Genomic DNA, 20,537 nt, shown 5'->3' with positions numbered 1-20,537 from the left:
CAAAAATGTTAGGAACCAAATGGCAATGAAATTCCATTCAGGAATGTCCTCGTCCCCAGGAGACACTTCTCACTGGTGGCAGTGGAATGGGTGCTGTATAGGCCACTCTTCCATGGCAGGAGAGGGACCATCATCCTACAGCTGCACAGCAAGACACCCCAGGTGTGGTGGTGTGTCCACCTGCTTGGTGTGGCTTGATGTGGACCTGCCTGGTGTAGAGGTGTTTGCATTGGTTGAGTGCATCTCTTCCAGGAGGACTGGGGTATTTAGGATATCACCAGTATTTCAGGGTTATTCTTGGATCTCTGGGGCTACTCTGTGTGAAAGGTGTGTTTTGTTCAGAGGAAGAAGGAGAAGCACGTTCCAGAAGTGCCACTTCTACTGCACTTGTGAGGACACAGCTGGAGGTGTCTCACAGCAAAGGCTGAGGACACTGAGGGCTCCAGGGTGTGGTGTAGATATTTTAGTTCATCTCTGCTCACACCAGGCTCATCTTCTGTTAATCTGTGCAGAAAGGCTGTTAAAAACTCCCTGGTGTCCGGGGAGTTGTGCACCGTGACTGAGGGCTCCCTGCTCCTCTCCTCTGACACGAGCAGCCATGTGTTCACTTGGAACCCTTCCTGCTCTGCCTCCAGAGCGATTTGTCATGATCCTTAATGCCACAGCTGTTTGGTTCCACCAGGTCATCTGCTTTTCTTAGTCCCGTTCCACCACCCACTGAAACTCATACCAGCCAGGAGATCATCCCCCATGGCCAAAAATAGCACTCCTCTCACCCCTCTCTTCCAACCACCCAGGAAAAATTAGGGTTTTTCTTCTTTTCTGATCCCCCATTCCCTCGTGGTGCCCCATGAAGGCTGGCATAGCTGCCCTGGCAGCCGGGATCCTCGGCGGCACCGGCGTCTTGCTCTTCCTCGTCGCCTTTGGGACGGATTATTGGCTCCTGGCTACGGAGACCTGCGGCGTCTTCGAGCATGAGAACAGCACTCTGAGCACCGGGGAGGTGAGCTCTGGGATCTTGTCTTGCTCTGGAACAATTAACTTCTGTAAATAATTTAAAATTTTTAAGTCCGTGACAATGTTTTTGCTCAAAGTGACCTGTTCATGTAAAACGTCAGCCCGAGCTAGAACTTTCAATTTTTTAAAATGCAAACAGGCTTTTCCATGGCATTGAGCATTTTGACTGAAGTAAAGTGTGTCTAGGAAACATTAAGACAGCACCTCTGTAATCTGGCAGATATGAACATTAGGGAATGAAAGGCAAAAATGTAAGAGCTTTAGTTGTTGACAGCATTTCCCTCTAAAGACAAAAGATATCTGCTGATATTTGCCATTAAAAGATTTCTCCCTCTGTAGTTTCTTCATTTAAAACTAGTTCATATTTAAAAGTGTGGGGCTTGGCAATCACTTACATCTGAAGTGATACAACTGCAGCAGAGACAGAAAACAAAAGTGAACATCAAATGCACAGCAGTGTTGACAAGTTCCTGCCCATCTAACAAGAGGAGACCTGTATATTTTCAAATTAAGGTTTATTGAGGATTTTAGTTAGTGAAAAATGTAATTTCTGAAGGACAGTTTGGTGTTTTAGTGCCAAGGACTGGTGTCACTCGTTCACAGATCCTTTCTAAAGGTGGATTTTCACTGCACTTGCTGTTGTCTGACTCCTCAATGAAATAACAACCAGCTCAGTTCCTCGAGCCACCCACTCCTCCAAAATGTTTTTGTGCTGATCAATGTGTGGCTTCAATTACAAAATGACAGGAAGATCCTTGTTGTGTGCAGACTTTTTGTTACTTCAAAGTTCAATCCAATTAGGTTTGATTTTTTTCCCTCGTGTGGTGACTCACCCTGGGTGAGCATCATGATGCCAGCAAGAAATATTTTCCTTTCATTTCAGAATCCCACAATCAAACATGGGGCACTGTTTGCTTGAGTCATGGTTCCAAATGACTTTCTCTGTTGAGAAAAAAAACCATTATGATGGAAAAACTGCCTGAAGAGGTGAAACAGGGAGGGGATCTTTACCATTTCAGGCAGCACAGTAAAGCCCTGGCGATGGCAGAGTTGTGGACAGAGAAGTGCTGCTGTTTTTGAGCACTTGGGAAGTGACAATGTTAATTGTTTCCCATTTTTGTTGTCCTTTAAAGTGGAGAGAGCAGAGATGGTTCACTGCACGCCGTGAATAAGCATCTCAAACATTTCAGATACGCTCTTGGCCAAGTGCTGCCGTGCCTGTCACCGAGGCAGAGCCACTTCAAAGGCACCAGGCAGAAATAGGAGCTGCTCTTACTCTTCCCTCTGAGCTATTTTATTTCTATTTCAGACACTGTTTCTATTATTTCTATTTTTGTTGCTGTGTTTTTACCTTCTCTGTCCTTTCTTAAACCGTCGAATGCTGTTCCCCACAGATAAGGATGGGCTGAGTGGCTGGCAAACAGTGGAATTGCTGTGGATGCACCAAGTCAGCAGCCACCCAGCTGAGGGGGATCAGGGCTGAATGTTACCCTTGTCACAGTCAGTGTTTTATCCTGAAAGGAAAAGGAGAACCAGGTCAGAGCTCTGGAATCTGTCATAATGCATGAAAACATTGAGGTGAGGGGAGTATAAATTCTCCAGGGAGACCTTAGAGCCCCTTCTGGTGCCTAAAGGGGCTCCAGGAGAGCTGGAGAGGGACCTTGGACAAGGGTCTGGAGGGACAGGACAAAGGGGAATGGCTTCCCACTGCCAGAGGGCAGGGTTAGATGGGATATTGGGAAGGAATTCTTGGCTGTGAGGGTGGTGAGACCCTGGCACAGGTTGCCCAGAGAAGCTGTGGCTGCCCCTGGATCCCTGGAAGTGTCCAAGGCCAGGTTGGACAGGGCTTGGAGCAACCTGGGCTGGTGGAAGGTGTCCCTGCCCATGGAAGGGATTGGTCTTTAAGGTCCTTTCCAAGCCAAACCATTCTATGATATGATAAGTTCCTTCCAGCACCTCCCTGTTGAGTCCCATCTCCTTTCTGTAGTTCACAGGGTCCATTCCCATGTGGACATTCCCCACCCTCCACAAAACATAGTTCTGTTGCAGTCATGTTTCCTTTACCACACTGTGTATGATAAAGATAAAATTGATTTTGACTGTAGTTTTAACAATTTTTTTGACAAACAATCCTTGGCTAAACTTTACAGTATCTTCCCTTCTGGAAAGACCGAAACCTTGTGCTCACAGGTCTGGTCTGGGGGTTGAAGGAAGGGGTTTAAGAAGTAGAACACACCCAGATGCTCAGCTCCCTGCCATACCCATCCAACTCTGGCCATCAGTGGTTTAAGGATATTAAAGAAGAAGCTGGTTTGTGCAGGTCTGGATTTTGGATAATTTGTTCTCAGAACCTTTTGGAGCTGTGATACAGAAAGCCAAGAACAGCAGCTGCCTCCTTGTTCCCCAAAACCAACTGAAACAACAAATGAAAACTCTGTCAGAAAATGAAAGCAACACCTGTCCAAGCAAGAAAATACACACTTTGTACCCTGATCTTCCCTGTGTCAGCTGGACTTTTGTTCCTCCACAGGCTGAAATGCCAACAGAGACCAGGAAGGAGATCCTCACTTTCCACCACGAGGGCTTCTTCTGGAGGTGCTGGTTCTTTGGTGAGGGCCACCCAGAGACCATCTGGACCTTCTGGTACAGTGAGTATGATGCCACCACCCCGTACCCACAGCATTTGCTCATGGTTTGAGTGGGAAACAATCACAAGGAGGGCTCCCAGGGATGCTGAGATGGTTTTATTTCGTGGTTTTCATTCTCATTGTCTCCCTCCCAAAAGCAAACCTGGCTCACCCTTTCTGTGTCCTTTCTGTGCTCTTTTTTAAACTTGGATTTTGCTCTCAGAGGGCTGTTCACAGAAATGTAGAAACATTTTTGTGCCATTTAATAAATCATTTTCAAAATCTTATGGAGTTGTGGCCTCATAACCCACCTCATGTACCTCCACAACCCTTCCTCACATACCTCTTGATGTTTGTGTTCAGCTAAATTTGCTAAACTTGAGCCCATGCCCTTCCTGGTCTTCTGTTTTCCACCCTATTTTCCACCATCAGGGTGCTGAGCATTCCCATCTCCCACTGATTTTAGCACAGGGGAGGCTGGACATGCACATGTGTGGTGTCTGCATGCTCAGAACCAGTGGTGGAGGGCCATAAACACGTGTGTTTATGCTCTTTATTTTAAGATCTTGCCTGCTTTGCTTTTTTTAAGGTCATTCAAATTACACGTGAGAATAAACAGAGAGGGATATCAAATAATTATTGTTTTTTTTCTGAAAGCACATTTACTCTTGAAAAAAAAAAACAAAAAAAACAAACTGAAGGAGAAGGTGAAACCTGTTCTGAGACCCCAGCTGCTGCTGACTGGTGGCCCTTGTGCAGTGAAGGGTGTTGGAGTTAAACACCACTAAAACCTTCACCCTGTGCCCGCTGGGGCTTCGATCCTCTCGGAGGTGCTCACGTGGTTGTGGAGCAGCACAGTGGCCTCGTAGGGCTGCAAATAATGCAGGTTCCCACAATAAATCTGCTCTGCGTTGATTAAAATTTCAAATGACTTTGCTGTCTCCCCCAGCCCCTGACCTGTTCCCTGTAAAATCTTGCAGGAATCGTCACTGCCACCATTCAACTGAACCGCGTGAGGTTTTTCACACAAAGTTTTTGATAAGGAGAGGACAGGCTGGAGAGAGGGAGTTTGCTATCAAATTACATTGTGTAAAAATACGTAATGTAATGTCACCTGAAGTGAAATGACTCACTCTGATAACTGGCAGATTTGTGCTGCTTCTTTATGTATTTATTATAATAGGATTGATCATGGCAAATTAATTTGCTGCTCTCGTGGATGTAATAATTAATTCAATAGGTATTCCATAGTCAATTTAGCATGAACTAATGTCCACCTATTATAAAGTGTTCCTTTGAGCTGGGGAACATATTTAAATAAGTGGCCAGCCATTAATTAATTCATTTAACATTCATTCTATTACTGTTAATCATGATAAGCCTCAGTGGTATTAATATTGATGGGGCACTTCTGTTCTAATTGTGCTTTTCCTTCTCACCAACTGGAGATCTTGTAAGGAGCCCTGTTCTGGTACCCAAACACCTTTGCCACTTCCAGGTGCTCTGGCACATTCCCTGGAGGAAAACAACAACGGGAATATTTACACTGATTTCAGTTGTTCCATCTTTCGTGATTTACATCCACCTAAGACTCAGATTATGAAAATGAGAAGATGTACCAGGAGCAGACTGATATCCCCCCTCTCTCACAGTTTTTATTTATTTTATTTATTTTATTTATTTTATTTATTTTATTTATTTTATTTATTTTATTTATTTTATTTTATTTATCTAACCAAGATTTACCCTCCTTCTTTCCTCCTCAGCCTTCTGATTTTAGTGAGGGTTTTGCAGGTTTTACACGACAGCACGTCCCCATGTGAGTGCTGTAATGGTGATTCTGCAGAAAACAAAAGCAAACAGGGATTTAATGAATTTTTTTACTCTTTTTCAGCCAGCCAAGCACACCCCAAGTTCTGCATGCATGGATACCTGTTCCCCATGCCCATTGCTCTTGGACCTTTTCCCCACCCCTCCTATGACACAACTGCAGGTGGGTTTCTGTCCTCCTCCCCCAGCAGCTCCTTTCCCAAGGGATTGGATAGAGATTTGGGATGTGTGTCAGTCCCTTGTAGCTGCCTGTGGCCAAGCATGGGTTTTTGGAAGACTCCTTTACACACTGGCCTTGCTTAGTTAACTGCCACAAACCGTGGGCACATCAAGATGTTCTCCCACATCTTCTCTGCTCCAGACCTGCCATTCCTGGCCATGAGCTGTGCACCCTCCCACTGTGTGCTCAGCACCTACTCCCATGAGCCAGGCAGGAGATTAAATCCACTCTGTCCCACCTCCTCGCTCACTGGGAGGAGCTGGAGACAAAGGGCTTCATCCAGAAAACCCAAACCCGTCCCAGTGCTGACTCATTCCTAGAGTGAGGCTTCCTGGGAGAGCTCTGGTGTTGATTTATTGCAAGACAAAATAAACAAACACTGGAAAATCAGTTAAAGACCAAATTGTCAGAAGATCCCCATAAGTGACTGGCTTATGTTTAATACCCTGAACACGGAGTGGTTGGAGAGCTGCCTTTCAACCAGCTCCCTTTTTATTTATGTTTCTCTATATTTTCTGAGTTCTTTAATGAATCAGCTGCTGTTAGGAATTTTAATTTGCTAAATTGGTGGCAGCAGCTAGAATTAATTCAATGATCTTTTTTGAAATGAATTGATTTCTTTAAATAGTGTGCATCAGTCTGCGCTGCCTCCGGGGATGCAGGGCAGACGTTCTGCACAAACAAACATCTTGACCTTTTCCTTAGCCTTTAGCAGTACCTTTTTTTATTTTTAGGTTTTTTTTTTTTTTTTATGAGAAATTAATTAAAAAAAAAAACCACATTGTCAGTAGGAGAATGTGAGGGAGAGCAGCCAGTTTCTCTTGCTGCACTGTGCAGAATTCCTGCCCCGGGGAACACGCCGTGGTGTCAAATGGATACGAGGGACCTGTGGATGGGAGGAGGTGGAGGAGCTGGGTGCAGGATGTGCAGCCAACACACGGATTAAGCAGTGGGATTTTTCCTGCTTAGGAGAGGCAGGAACGATGTCCAGTTTCTGAATGGTCTTGCTGATAAACACACTTTTTTTCCCGTCCTAAATAAAGGGCTGGAGGCATCTGCCCTTGTCTGTCAGCCCCTGCTATGAAACCCTGCCCAGCTGCCTCTCTTGGGACAGGTCCCAGGAAGATCCCGATGTTCATAGAGATCTTTTCCAACCTTAATGATTCTATGGAGGTGCTGGGGAGGGAGCTCTGCCTGCCACCCACCCCTGTGATCCCTGGGGAGATGAGGGGGGTGTCTCAGCCCCCACATTTAGGACAGTGGGAGCACCGGGATCCTCCACTGCCCCAACTCCCTGCAAAGCACCCACGGGGGCTGCAGAGAGCAGTTAACACTCCTTTCATTTTTAACCAGTCCATCCTCATTTGCAAGTGCTGACAGACCAGGAGGCTGTCCAAGAAGAAGGGTCCTCCAGCTATTACCTGCTCCAGAGATAATTCTGCCTTATCTGCATCCTCTGAGGCTCCCTGAGAGAAACGGGTGACGGGAGGTTAAACATGAAAATGAATTCAGTGGTTTTGGAGAGTTCAAGATACTTATCTCTGCCTAAGTGGCTCTCCTGACAAAATGGTTTCAAATGAGGAAAACGCATCTCCTCGGTATCATTTTTCTTTCAAGTGTGAATCATTTCAGCATTACCCACTTGCTCGTGCTCGGCTTAAATCTCTCAGACTAGAGCTTCTGAAAAACAACAGGAGGAGTGAGATGTGCTGGTCTGAGGGGATCAGATAAATCAGGGGAGCAGCAAGTGGGGAATGGGGGGGTCTCTGCTAGAAGACACCACCTTTGGCTAAGGTTTATAGCAGTGACTGGAAGAGACTTGGCTGCAGGGAGGCTGAAAGAAGTGGACTGAATCCCACCCTGTCCCATCTTGTGGGGTGTGATGGACACAAGCTTGCTCAGCCCTGGGTGGGGTGGTTGCCTGAAGTCACAGCAAAAGCCCCAAACTCAGTGGATGAAGAGCTTCCCTCTCCTGTTCTGTTCAGTCACAAAGGCCATTAAGGGGGGAAATCAGGAGTTCCCATTTTCCCTGCAGTCCTGCCAACAAACACTGCCCTTATTTTAAACCAGGAACCTGGCACCTTCCCTAAGTGTTAATTAAAACAGAACAAAGCTCTGGGCTGATTCCACCTCTCCAAATTTTGCCGTTTTCTTTCCTTTCTTACCGAGCTTTTCCACTCTCCTCCAGGCCCAGCTAAGCACAGTGGCCTTTCCTCTCCCCCCTTTTGTGGCCTGCTTCCCTGGCAAACCCTCCCAACCCCTTGTACTCATTCCAATCCCATTATGTAGGGCATGACATTCACCCTGAACTTGCACCAGCTCCAGGCAAAGCAGGAGCCTCAGCTCTGCCTGACACGACACCATTGCAGGTGGTTGTTTTTGCTGTTGGTTAAACACAGAGTCATTAAGGTTGGAAAAGAAGTCCAAGATCTTCGAGGATGGACTGAAGAAAGCCTCTTTTGCTGTCCTTTGCCTGACTCCCCTCCTGTTGTGCAGTGTACAGAGGGTTCTGGACGGCGTTCATCCTGCTGGCCGTGGCTGCTGCCCTGGTGGGGGGGCTCCTGCTGGTCTGTGGAATTCCCTTCGTCAGCCCCCGCTCCTACAAAGTGGGAGGTGGATTCCTCCTGCTCTCAGGTAAGGGCGTGGAATGCAGGGGAGGCAGAGGGGGATGAGGTGCTGCCGGGGGCTCTGGTGGGAGCTGCACTGCTTGGAGTAAATGATTTCCCTCTTCCCCCTCCCTGGAATTAAACCCCTGTGAGCTCTGAGCCATATGAGTGGAAGGTGTCCCTGGAAAGAGATGGCCTTTAAGGTCCCTTTCAACCCAAACCATTCTGGAATTCCATTATTCTCTGCTCAGTCAGGCTTTAGCAAGATAGTCCTTCACAGAATCCCAGAATATGCCAAGCTGGAAGGGACCCACAAGGATCATCCAGTCCAACTCCTGGCCCTGCACAGGCCCATCCCCAAGAGTCACACCCTGTACCTGAGGGATCATCCAAACCCTCCTGGAGCTCTGACAGCCTTGGTGCTGTGCCCACTGCCCTGGGGAGCCTGGGCAGTGCCCAACCAGCCTCTGGGGGAAGAACCTTTCCCTGAGATCCAACCTGACCCTGCCCTGACACAGCTCCAGCCATTCCCTGGGGTCCTGTCCCTGGTCCCCCAGAGCAGAGCTCAGTCCTGCCCCTCCTCTGCCCCTCTTGAGGAAGTTGTAACTGCAATGGGGTCTCCCCTCTGTCTTCTCTTCTCCAGACTGAACTTAATCCTATCAAAGCTGAGATTTTTGAAAACTGCTTTTTTTTTTTTTCTACTCTTCTATGCAACCCAGACAGGCAGAGCCTTTTATTTGAGTAAAGCTGTGTTAAGCCTGTGCAGCATCAGCCCCACTCTGTTCCCTGAAGTCAGGCTTTGCATTTAGGCTGCTCCTGCCTCTGTTGTTAACATCTGGAAACCCACAGAGGGATGAAAGGCAAACCCTGCCATCCAAAATGGGAGGGCTGGCTTAAGGAGACCTGAAAAGATGAAGCGGTGGCACAGCAGGAAAATGAATTAAAAATAGGCATTTATTCATTACTCCCACTGCAGTTACAAATGATTCCATTGAATTATCACTTGGGCTTTTTCCTTTTCTGTATTTGAGAGGAATAACTGGCTTCACTACCGGGAACTCAAACTCAGAAAAAAGCTCTTTTGCCACTCAAGCAGCTCCAGACTGGATCTCAGCTGAGCTGTGCCAAGTGAAGAACTTGGTAATGAAATCAGGCCTTTCTCTGAAAAACCACAGCTTAATTACAGATCCTCCACCCGGTCCTGCTTCCTCATATCTGGCATAAATCAACCACGAGGCAGTGTCTTTGCTCTCAGTTTGGGCTCTAAGTGTGCCCAAATTTGGGGAGAGCTGAAAACATTAATGAAAATATTCAATAAGAAAGGTCCCAACACTGATCTGTGTCCCCAGATGCCACATCTACCTGTCTTCTAAAGCCCTCCAGGGATGGGGACTCCACCACTGCCCTGGGCAGCTGTGCTAGGGCTGGGCAGCCCTTTCCAGGAAGAAATTCCTCCTGATGTCCAACCTGACCCTCCCCTGGCACAGCTTGAGGCTGTTTCCCCTTATCCTGTCCCTTGTTCCCTGGGAGCAGAACCCGACCCACCCCGGCTCCCCCCTCCTGTCAGGGAGTTGCAGAGCCAGAAGGTCCCCCCTGAGTCTCCTTTTCTCCAGGCTGAGCCCCCCCAGCTTCCTTGGCCAGTCCTGGTGCTCCAGCCCCTTCCCCAGCTCCGTTCCCTTCCCTGGACATGCTCCAGCCCCTCTTGTCCTGAGGGTCCCAGAAGTGCCCCCAGCACTGGAGGTGCCCCAGCAGTGCCAGCACAGGGATGGGCACTGGGTCTGTGACACTATTCCTGATCCAAGCCAGGTGCCCTTGGCCTCTCACCCACCCGGGCTTGTGTTCAGCCACTGTCAAGCACCCCCAGGTGCTTTTCCCCCGAGCAGATTTCCAGTCTGCCCCAAACCTGTAGCTTTCCATGGGGCTGTTGTGACCCCATAATGGATAAAAATCCAAGGGTTGTACCAAGGCAGGAAACTTTCTCTTCCCATCGGTAACCCAGGCCCCAGGGAGGGAGCAGATGTCCCCAGGGAATGTGTCCACTCTGCACCTTGGGCAGAGATATCACAGAAAAGGGTGTCGAGTGAGACTGAAAATCTTCTTTCTTTTTCTTTTTTTTTTCATTGTTTTTGCACTTTATTTGACTACTTCTTGATTAAAGGGCTGGGGCGTAGAATGTGACACTTTTTAAGAGAGCTGATTATGCATCACATAAACCTCTTGGCATTAGACAAAGATGCTGCTGTTAAAACTGAAGTTTGTATTAATGCAGCTTCAATGTGAACAGCAATCATTGTTATTAACAGTCGTTAGGGGAACGAGTTCAGCTGGAAGACACTTCCTGCTGTATTTTCAATCCAAATGAGAGCAGGAGGATGCAAGATGTTTTTCAACAAAGTTTCCTTAGTGTTCCAGCTGTTCCTTTTATTTTGGGGGGGGGCTTATCCTGAACTCAGGCCTCTGGATCCTGCTTGGCCTTGGCTTCCTGATGGATTCAGCTTCCATCCCTCCGTGGCTATTTTCTTGTTATCCTTTCCAAAAATCTTTTGCATAATTGTGCTAAGCAGCAGGAACAATAGATTCACCACAGCTTCAGCTCCCCAGCCACCCCTTTCCCTGGGACAGCGGGATGTGGAGGGAGGGATGATGCAGGAGAAAGCGCTTCTTGTCTTCTAATCATGGCCTGGGGGTCAGTGTTAATTAACCTCCCTTGCAGAAATGATCTCTCCTCGAGGAAGTGTGAAAATGCTGGCAATCTGTAGAGTGGGAAGGTGGGCTGGCAGTCGGGTGGTGAGATGGGGCACCACGTTGACCTCTCAGGGAATCCTTCGTAAGCAACTCCATTCTGCCCATGAACCCCCTCCTTTTGGTGGAGGTTGTGATGGCACAGCCATGGTTAATCACTGCAAAATGATGTAACTTTTGCCACCAAAAGGCTCTAAAAGTACTGAAAACTCGCTCCCAAGCATTCATGGATGACCAGCCTCACATGGTCTTGAGGAGTCACACGTGTCCCTCTGTGCCAGGGGAATTCAGTGCTAAAGGGTAAAGGTTGTTATTGTTCAATAAACCCTTTGGGTTTCCTCTCTGAGAAGCCTTTTTTTTTTGTCCTTTCAAGGGGACAAAGTGACTGTGTGCCAGCACTGTAACCAATGGACTGCTCCATGGGAGGTGTTTCTGGGAGCCCTTTCAAAGGGCCAGAGCCACGTCCCTTGATTTCCTCTGCTGGGTGACTTGGGAAAGGCAGCCAGAGCCCATCTGGCATTTGCTGCTGCTGCATTTGTGCATCCACTGCCCCAGCTGGGCAGCTCTCCCTGCCAGCCTGTTCCCAAAACCTGGAATACACGAGTAAATAGCCAGTGTGCTGCTTCCCTTCCAGTATTTGCCATCCCGACCTGAGCTTCGGCGCTTCCGAGGGGGTGGCAGATCCTGCCTGGTGACTAATTGTCCCCTTGTTTCAAAAGTCAGATGACAACATGATTAATTATCGCTACAGTGTCAGCGAGAGGGGTGGGTGAACTCTGTGCTGCAGCTTTTGGAACCTCTTTGAAATGCTGAGACAACTTTGCTTGTACTCCTTCCTTTTCTCTACCTTGTGCTCCTCAGTTTTGATTCCTTTCAGACATTAGAAGTGAGGCCCTGGCACAGGGTGCCCAGAGAAGCTGTGACTGCCCCATCCCTGGAAGTGTTCAAGGCCAGGTTGGCCAGGTCTTGCAGCAACCTGGTCTAGTGGGTGGCATCCCTGCCCGTGGTGGGACTAACCTGTTCTTCAACATGACCCAACAGCATGAAAAAAAGAGGCAGATTTCCCAGTCCTATGAGTTAAAGTGCTGAATTTTTTGCTCAGATTATCCCAAATCCAGCAGCACTTTGGCAGTCTGAGGCTCCCCACAGGCAGTAAAGGTTGACACTTCTGGAAGGGCAGCTGAAGGTCACCCCTCCATTTCCTCATTATTAACATCCCTAAGAGGCAACTGGTGAAAGAGGAGAAGGAGTCAAAGTTCATTATTGTCATAATTAGCAGATTGCACAAAAGTTCAGTAGCTTCCACAGAATAAGAGTTAAAGATTGAGTTCACTCACCTGTCCCTACAATTAGCAGCTATAAAGGTGTCACAAGGAAATCAAGAGAGAGAAAGGAAAAGCTCGACTCCAATTTACCCACAGGGAAGATGCAGCTCTGGGAGGGGGGGATGGACCACCGGGGTCCCTTGTTCTGCAGCGTTCAAAGGAGACAGATTTAATACCCCACTTCAATTTGCTTGCAATTAGCCCCTCCCCAGAAGATGCCATTGACCTCATCAGCACTGAGATGGAGTTTCACAGTTAATTTTTTCCTGTACCATCCTGATGAACAGAGGCAGAGAAGGAGAGAGATCACCTGGCTAATTTTCCAGCGGTAGAAACCACAGGGATGCTGAGAGCATTGTAAGGATGGTTTGGTTTGATGAGGTCTTCACTTCCCCTTCCCCAAACCCCACATGCATCCTGTCTCACAGGTGTGGGTGCCGATGCCAGTCTCATTTTCAGGGCAGAAAAACTGCGTTTTCTTCAGTTTTTCATTTTGCTGCTCAAGGCAGGAGGGAATCTGTCTCTGCACACCAAAAGCTGGCAGGAGACGAGGATGACTTTCCAGAGCATCCAAGAAAGGAGGTGGTAAAGTGAGAGACCTGTTCAAAAGATGAAAAATCCAAAATAAAACAGTATTTTGAAACAAAAATGCCAAACACTTTGGTAACATGGAGGTGAAAGCTCCTAGTTTTGTTGTTATGAAGAGCCTGCTGATGGCTGTGAGGGTGACAAATTTAAGGCACTTTCATGAATACCTGTGAGTGTTCCAAACCAGCATTTTTAGCTGAGCAATTTTTGTTGAGCTGCCCTTTCTCTGCGCTCCCACTGTCCTTTGGCTGCACCTGCCCTTCTGATTTTCTCTTCTCGCTGAGGACATGGTGCAAATCCCAGGGACTCTTTGTCACTCAGCTGTAATTATTCCGGGGAAGAAGGCTGCTTACTTTACAGTTTCTTGTCATTTTCCCAGAGTGTGAAAACATTCTTAATTTAGATGCCATGGCCGTGCCATCACCTCCAGTACCTGTTTAATAATAAATCCTTCCCTACCAAGGCCTGGCACTTCTCCTGGGGCAAGGGGAGGGATCAATCCCAATCCTTAGCTCCTGGAGAGGTTGGGGATGGGGCCACCACTCGTGGGGACTTTTCACACCCTCCTCAGTAAGAACTGGAAGGTTTTGATCTGATTACTTAAAAAAAAAGGAGACTTGCACCATCTAAATTGTCCTGGGACAAGTCAGCACAGAATTCCTGGTTATTTAAAGAAAAACAGGAGAATTCCAAAGCACTTTCCCAGGCCACGTTCTCTCTCCCACTGGGGCTACGGTTTCATTTGTGTCTCTTACCATAGGTATTATAAGTTAATGAAATAGAAATTGATCTTTAAAAGAGCACTTTTCAAGGTTCAGTTGCTATCTAATTAATTTAATTTTAAATTACATCGGTAATAAAGACTTAATTGCCTTCTTATCAATACATTGTATTTTGTAAAGGACATGCGACTATTTAAACACACGATGGTTTTCTTACAGTAGAATAATTGGTATTTTAAGCATACAACTATCATGGTAAGTGTAAAATATTTATTTGTGCACTTAATTTCAAGTGGTATCAAAACCTCAATGAACATGCAAATGTTCCAGCAGCTGCTGTTTAACTCCTCGCCTGCCTCTCCAGCGAACACAAGGACTTCTCCACATCAGGGAAAACCACTTGAAATGACAGTGTAGGGTGAGGTAAAGGATATTCATATGGTTGTGCAGATTTTTTGTTGATAAGATTCCATTTTTTAGGGTGTGGGAGGCAGTGTAATGGATGTGACAGTTTAGGATGGATAGCTTCAACTTCTGTATAACTCGTAATGAGCACTTTGAACCCTCTTACCTTCCTGTAAGTCTCATTTTTGGCTGTTTATATCCATTATAAACAGAATCACAGTAAAACACTGGCATGTTTTCTCTGACTGAGGATTCAGTAATCACTAAGCAGATAAATCAACATCAGGCTTTACCCTCTTCCTTTCCTCAGCAAAAGAGTTGGATTTTGGAGTGTATAAGCTGCCAGGGAGAATAATGAAATACGCTACAACTACCTTTGATTTAAAAATGGCAAGGGGAGAAATTAAATCCTGCAGAAGCCACAACACATCCACGGAGCTGTGTGGTAACTTGTCAACCGAATTAATTTTGAGCTGTTCACTTCTACCATAAAAATATTATAAGCTGTGATGTATTTCTTTCATATGTGTGTGTGTGTGTGTTTGTATCTATATGTTATACAGCACCTTTTAAAAATAGTAGCTTCTGGCTGTGAAGTACCAAGATCAGATATTACTGAAGTGCTTTCAGACCTGTCATCACACCATCACTGCTGACTGCAGTTTAAATTCAACATATATTAAGACTAATATATATTTTTAATTTTATGCTGTAAATAGTATTTGGGCCACTCTAGTTTTTGTCATCTGCTTCATACAGGGGAAACCAAACCTCCAGCACTTGGATTATGGGGAAAGGAGGTTCCTATTAAGGCACTGAAGGCCCCAGGTCCAGGAGGTGCCTGTTCACCACGTGCTTTTCAGATGTGACCAAGCTCTTCCCGCTGACCTTCGATGGGAATGCAGCTGGAAATACGAGATGGGGAGGTCTCCTGGGAGACCCGTTTGGGTCATGGGCATCCTGCGAGGCCAGGGAGGCTCCAAGGAGAGCAGACCCCTCCAGGAGAGATGCTGACCTTGCACTCACTGCTCAGGCTTTGTGTGGCCTCAGCTCTCCTCTGTCTGGCTCCAGGAGGGCCAGGAGGTCTCACTCACCCATGTGAAGTCTTTGTAGCCTCCTGGTAAAAGCTGCTTATTATTTTTTTTTTATTACTCTGTTATTTTGTAGCCCATCTAAGATTGGTATCTCGGGGCTACATGCCTTTCCCACCCTATTATGTGTTATTTCCTTGCAAAATAGGATCATCTGTACCTGCTGGGGGTGGCAGGTTCAGTTGCCATCAGCAGGACTGATTCCCATATCCTTGCATTTCTAAATTGGAAGTTGGATCTAACACTGCTTGGAAGGGTAGATATAAAAAAGGAAAAAGTGAGTCTTGGTGTCTCCTCATTCATCTCAGAGAAATTCAAAAGGCAAAAAGGCACCATTGGGAGAGGAATTCAGGTCCCTGCTGAGAACATGAGTGGTGTTCACAATGGCTCCTCGTGCTCATGTCCAGGTGTAGCAGAGCCTGATTGTCAGTGGGCAGGAACTTGTCACAGTGTGGTCTCCTCCAGGACAAGAGGGCTTGGCTTCCACAGGAACCTGCAGAGAAACACCATGGGTAGCAATGCTGCAACAGTATTGGCTGAAGGACCTGCAGGGATAACTGGAGATCTGTTGAGATCTCTTCTTACTTTTACTCCCGTATTCCATGTGCAGACAATAACTCATCTCCGTCTCCCTTTCCAGGAGGTTTATTTCTCCTGCTGGTGTTTCTCTTCGTGATGTGGAAGGAGTTTGCTGCTGACTTCCAGAAGTACATCCTACTGGAGAGGAGCGAGAGGTGCCTGGACGACGTCCCCGTGCGCGTCTACTACGGGTGGTCGTTCATGTTCGCCGCAGCCGGGGTGCCCCTGGTCCTGCTGGCTGGACTCCTCTTCTTCCTGGTGGGCAGAGACATTATGGAGTCCCTGGAGTAAGACAAGTTTGGAGAAGGCTTTGGTGATGTAAAGAAACAGGCGCAAGTTTTTGAGGACTAGATCGTTTTTGTGGCTATAATCGTCAGGGTAAATTACACTCGCTCTTGCGTGGAGGCAGGGCTGGAGCACTGAGCATCCATAGAATAGTTTGGGTGGGGAGGGACCTTAAATCCATCTCATTCCACCCCCTGCCATGGGCAGGGACACTTTCCACTAGCCCAGGTTGCTCCAAGCCTTGTCCAACCTGGCCTTGGACACTTCCAGGGATCCAGGGGCAGCCACAGCTTCTCTGGGCAACCTGTGCCAGGGCCTCCCCACCCTCACAGCCAGGAATTCCTTCCCAATATCCCATCTAACCCCACCCTCTGGCAGTGGGAAGCCAGTCCCCTTTGTCCTGTTCCTCCACACCCTTGTCCAAGGTCCCTCTCCAGCTCTCCTGGAGCCCCTTTAGGCCCTGGAAGGAGTTCTCAGGTCCCTGTGGATCCTTCTCTCCAGGTGAACACCCCCAGCTCTCCCAGCCTCGCTCCGTTGCAGAGCTGTCCCAAAACCAGCCCCAGATGCAAACCCAGCTTCAGCAGTTTTACATTTTGGAGAAGTTTAGGGGTGGGTGTCTGTGGGCTTTGCATGAGCTTTCTCTGCAGCCCAAGGAAAAGCAGCTCCATGGACTGTCAGCAGAGCCCCACATCCATATTCAGCAGAGCCGGAGTTTTATGGCATTCCCAGCATCCTTGTTTCTTGTAAAAGGTAATCGAATCTGGCTGCAAGGGGGACATTCTAATGTCTGTTTCTGAAAAGCAATTAAGGATGATTTTTTTTCCTTAGCTGGCTCTAATTGACGTCAAAGGACAACCTTTTTAATGGGATGTCGGGAAACACGAGAAACTTTTTTTTTTTCCTTAAAAGCCCTGATTCTGAAGATACAAATTTACCTGGACCTAACCTAACTTTCAATAAGGGAATAAACCAATTTCTGTGGCATGAAACTTAACCTGAATTAATTAGTATTTCTTTACAACAGTGTGTTACTCCACATTTAATATTTTCCCTGGACACAGTGTTGTGGGGATCCACATCCCAAAAACTGAAAGATGGTCGGGGTTGAGGGAAAAGGAGGGGGACAATGAAACCATGGGTTATGCCTGTGCTCCATCAGTTCTTATAATTTCTCACTATAAAATCCCTTTGAATAATGTTTGTCCTTACTCTGAATTGAATATTTTCCCTGCAGACAGTTTTGTGAGGTTTCTCGACCTAAAACCAGAAAGATGGCCAGAATTAAGGGAAAAGGAGGTGGAAACAATAGCATGGTATCATGGTATCTCCTTGGATTATCTGTGCCCCATCACTCCTTCAAGTGATAATTTGTCACTATAAATTCCCTTGGAATAATTTTTGGCGTTACTCTGAATTTAATATTTTCCCTGGACACAGTTTTGTGAGGTTTCTCAACCCTAAGCCAGAAGGATGGTCAGAGTTGGGGGGAAAGGGGAAGGGGACAATAGCCCTGGTATTTTTTCTTTGCTTGGTTGTGGTCGACCCTGTGAGCCAGCTCAGCGTGGGATCTTGTATTCCACGGACTCTGCACAGGAGTCAGCTCCACAAGGACAATTTCCATATCATTTAGATATATTTCAATTCTTCCAATCACTCAGGTGCCCCTTGTCTGACGTGGCAGTGTCAGAAGAACAAAGCATCCCTAATTCTACACCAAACCATCCAGGTGCTGAGGGGGGGGGTGTGTGGTATAATTTACACTGAATATGTGGAGCTTTGGAAAGACACTTGAGAGGTGACAAAGATTTGATCTTGTCATGTTTTTCGGGCTGGATGGGGATGCTTTGAAGTAGTTTGTGGGGTCTTTGCTTGCTGAGCTCGTTTGCATAAATTTTAAATCAAACTTCCTCCGAATGTGTGCAGTTCTCCTGAATGTCAGAGTCTGTGCTAAACATACATCTCCTGAGCTTTATGTCATGCTATTGACTCAGTACAGTTAATTAATAATGGAATGTAAATCTCTTCTAGAAGATTGTTGGCAGTATAAAACTGTTTGTTAATGCTCTTCCTAAAATATTATTCAAGTCTGGCATTTCTTTCCTTTTGGAGCAAGTTCTAATTATTCTTTTACAAGATTCATGGCATACATAGAGTGAGAAATTGTAATTCCCACATGGAAAGATTAGTTCTTTCATATGAATAACTGGCTTGGTCTCCAGTTCTTAAGCACTATTCACACTGTTTTCCCTTCATAGAAATTTTATTTGAACAGAATTGGGATATGCAGGTAAAGATCGTGTTTTTTCCCAGGAAATGGATGTTTTCATGACGTTTATAAATATACAGATATTTCAGTGTTTTATTTGGCCATTCTAAACTGGATTTTTTCCTGGTATCTCCTTGGGTTATGCCTGTGCCCTATCAGTTCTTCAAGGGATAATTTCTCACTATAAATTCCCTTTGAATAATTTTTGTCATTTAATTATCTATTCAGTGTGGAGACGAACACTTATGGTCACAAAGAATAAAAGTATATAATCCAGGAGCAGAGGAGGTCAAGATTTACAGTCACTTGCCTTTCCTTGATCCCATAAAACAAACCAAGCATGCAGAAATGATGATCCCATAAGAGACACCAGGGCAGAAGAATGAGAATGCAGCAAGAAATCCATCAGACTTATTGGTATCTGTGAAGCTGAGCATCCCTGAAGTTGTGAATATAGAAGTGAGTTTTATATTATAGAATGAAATATTTATTAACTTTCTCCATCTGTTCTTTAAAAAATTTAGTTTAATGTCATCAAGGCATTTATGGAATACATTGAGCTGAATCATGCAGTCATGCCTTAGGGAGTAAACCATCCCTGGAGACCTGCTCTTTCTGGATCAGCTCTAGAACAAGCAGTAGTTTAAAACTCCATCATTCTTTGGAAACACAGGTGGCTTTGAATCAGTCTGGAATAGAGAGTGTTTTGTTTTAAATATCTTTGGTATTGAGCACAGTCCCTCCAATAGTCATCTGGTATTGAGCTTTTGGGTAACCCCATCAAATTCCCCTATTTCCCATAGGTTTGACAAATCTCCCAGTATTAGCTATAGATATACATCTAATAGTCACAACAATAAGAGAGAATGATATTATAGAGCTGCATAACTGAAGAATTGACTCCTCTATCAAAACTCCACGTTTACAGCCAGCACAAGGTTAACCAAACACACCTTTTTGGTGGAAGGAAGAGTCCCCTTTGCTCTCAAGTTTCCTGTGACGAGCAGAGCTCAGGCAGACAACATTTTGTGCAAGAATCATCATTTCTGGAGGAGAAATTTCAAACCCCAACCTAACGAGCTCAGTGGTGAGGTCTGAAACTGCAGAAACCACGTTTTTGCTTTCATCTGTTGCATGTGAGGAAGTTTGATGAAAGGATATTATAGAGTAGTGACAAGGACCTAATTCTGATCCAAGTTTTGTCATTATAAATCACGAGCAATTCCGAAGATGCAGCAGACCCTTATCACTGTTAAACATCTGTAAGTCAGATCAGAACCGGGACTAATAAATACATTCAAAGATGCATAATTAAAACAGTGATTTCACATCACTCTGATGAATTTTAGTCAAGGATTTCTTCAAGGATGCTTTTCTCAGATTAGCATTTGATGTTAGTAAGCAATGAATAATTCCATTTTTTCTTTCCAACATCTGGGACACTTCCTGCTTTATTTGCTACTTACTGAACACTCTGCAGGAAATATTAATGAATCCTGGGTGTTGAAATGCAGGCCCTGTGATCGTGCTCAGGAGGCAGAGTTACGTAGGGGAGATGATGTGTCTTGAGATTAAGAGGCTGGATTTTGGTGAAGTTGGAAATTGGGAGATTTGCCAAACCTGAGGGAGAGATACAGGGATTTGAGGAGGTTACCCAAAAGTCAAGTCCCTGTAGCTCCTTCTTTCATAGCAGGGAGATTTTCCCTCATACCTGGTAGACAACAATCGATAATAAAAGTTTTTCCTTTTGGTCAGATCAGCTCTTTTACCAGAAAACTGACACCCAAGGACTCCCTGAGGCTGGGAAGGTGCTGATACCTGGGACCACCTGACTCAAGGAGACCTGGACCAGGAGACCAGCACTCCATGAGGGCATCACTGCCATGCCCAGCTGCTTTCTCACACTCCCAGAGGCCTGGAGGGTTTTCCCTTTCTTGGTAAATTATAAAATTCTGTGTTTGGAGAGCTCTGCTGGCTCTTCAGAGAAACCTGCACAGACCTGAGCTAAGAACCAGAGGCAGGAGAGCTTCCAAAGGAGGAAAGAAATGTCCTTCTGTATTAGTGTGGAGTGAATTTGGCAGTTCAGATCTGACCAGGAGGGTGAAAACCCCCTCTGCCATGGAAAACAGGTTGCCAGGAATTTACCAACCTTCGTTCCAGCCACGTGTATAATCCCCTCTGGGATTGCTTTGACCCAGCAGCACTTAAACCTTTCCACTTTTTCTTTTTGTCCG

The 20,537-nt window shown here is 46.1% G+C and overlaps 1 protein-coding gene across 4 annotated transcripts in view; it reads left to right on the top strand.

Moving 5' to 3' along the window:
• The first annotated feature begins 710 nt into the window (after window positions 1-710).
• Window positions 711-20,537, top strand: part of LOC127470752 (transmembrane protein 182-like) — a 66,935-nt gene continuing 47,108 nt past the window's right edge. The window contains exons 1-5 of one of the 4 annotated variants that reach the window (XM_051786608.1): window positions 711-1,003; window positions 3,548-3,665; window positions 5,539-5,637; window positions 8,191-8,328; window positions 11,014-11,479. In XM_051786608.1, the coding sequence (XP_051642568.1) occupies window positions 851-1,003; window positions 3,548-3,665; window positions 5,539-5,637; window positions 8,191-8,328; window positions 11,014-11,216 (711 nt within the window). In that variant the 5' untranslated portion in view covers window positions 711-850 and the 3' untranslated portion in view covers window positions 11,217-11,479. Of the gene's footprint in view, window positions 1,004-3,547; window positions 3,666-5,538; window positions 5,638-8,190; window positions 8,329-11,013; window positions 11,480-14,392; window positions 15,163-15,813; window positions 17,032-20,537 lie in introns of those variants that run through there. The other 3 variants (XM_051786616.1, XR_007904385.1, XM_051786597.1) reach the window with 3 other exon arrangements.

This window comes from Manacus candei, unplaced genomic scaffold (assembly GCF_025592945.1).
Source record: "Manacus candei isolate 608988 ecotype Guabito, Panama unplaced genomic scaffold, ASM2559294v1 h1tg000003l, whole genome shotgun sequence".
NCBI lineage: Eukaryota > Metazoa > Chordata > Aves > Passeriformes > Pipridae > Manacus > Manacus candei.
This window is presented reverse-complemented; position numbering and strand designations above follow the sequence as displayed.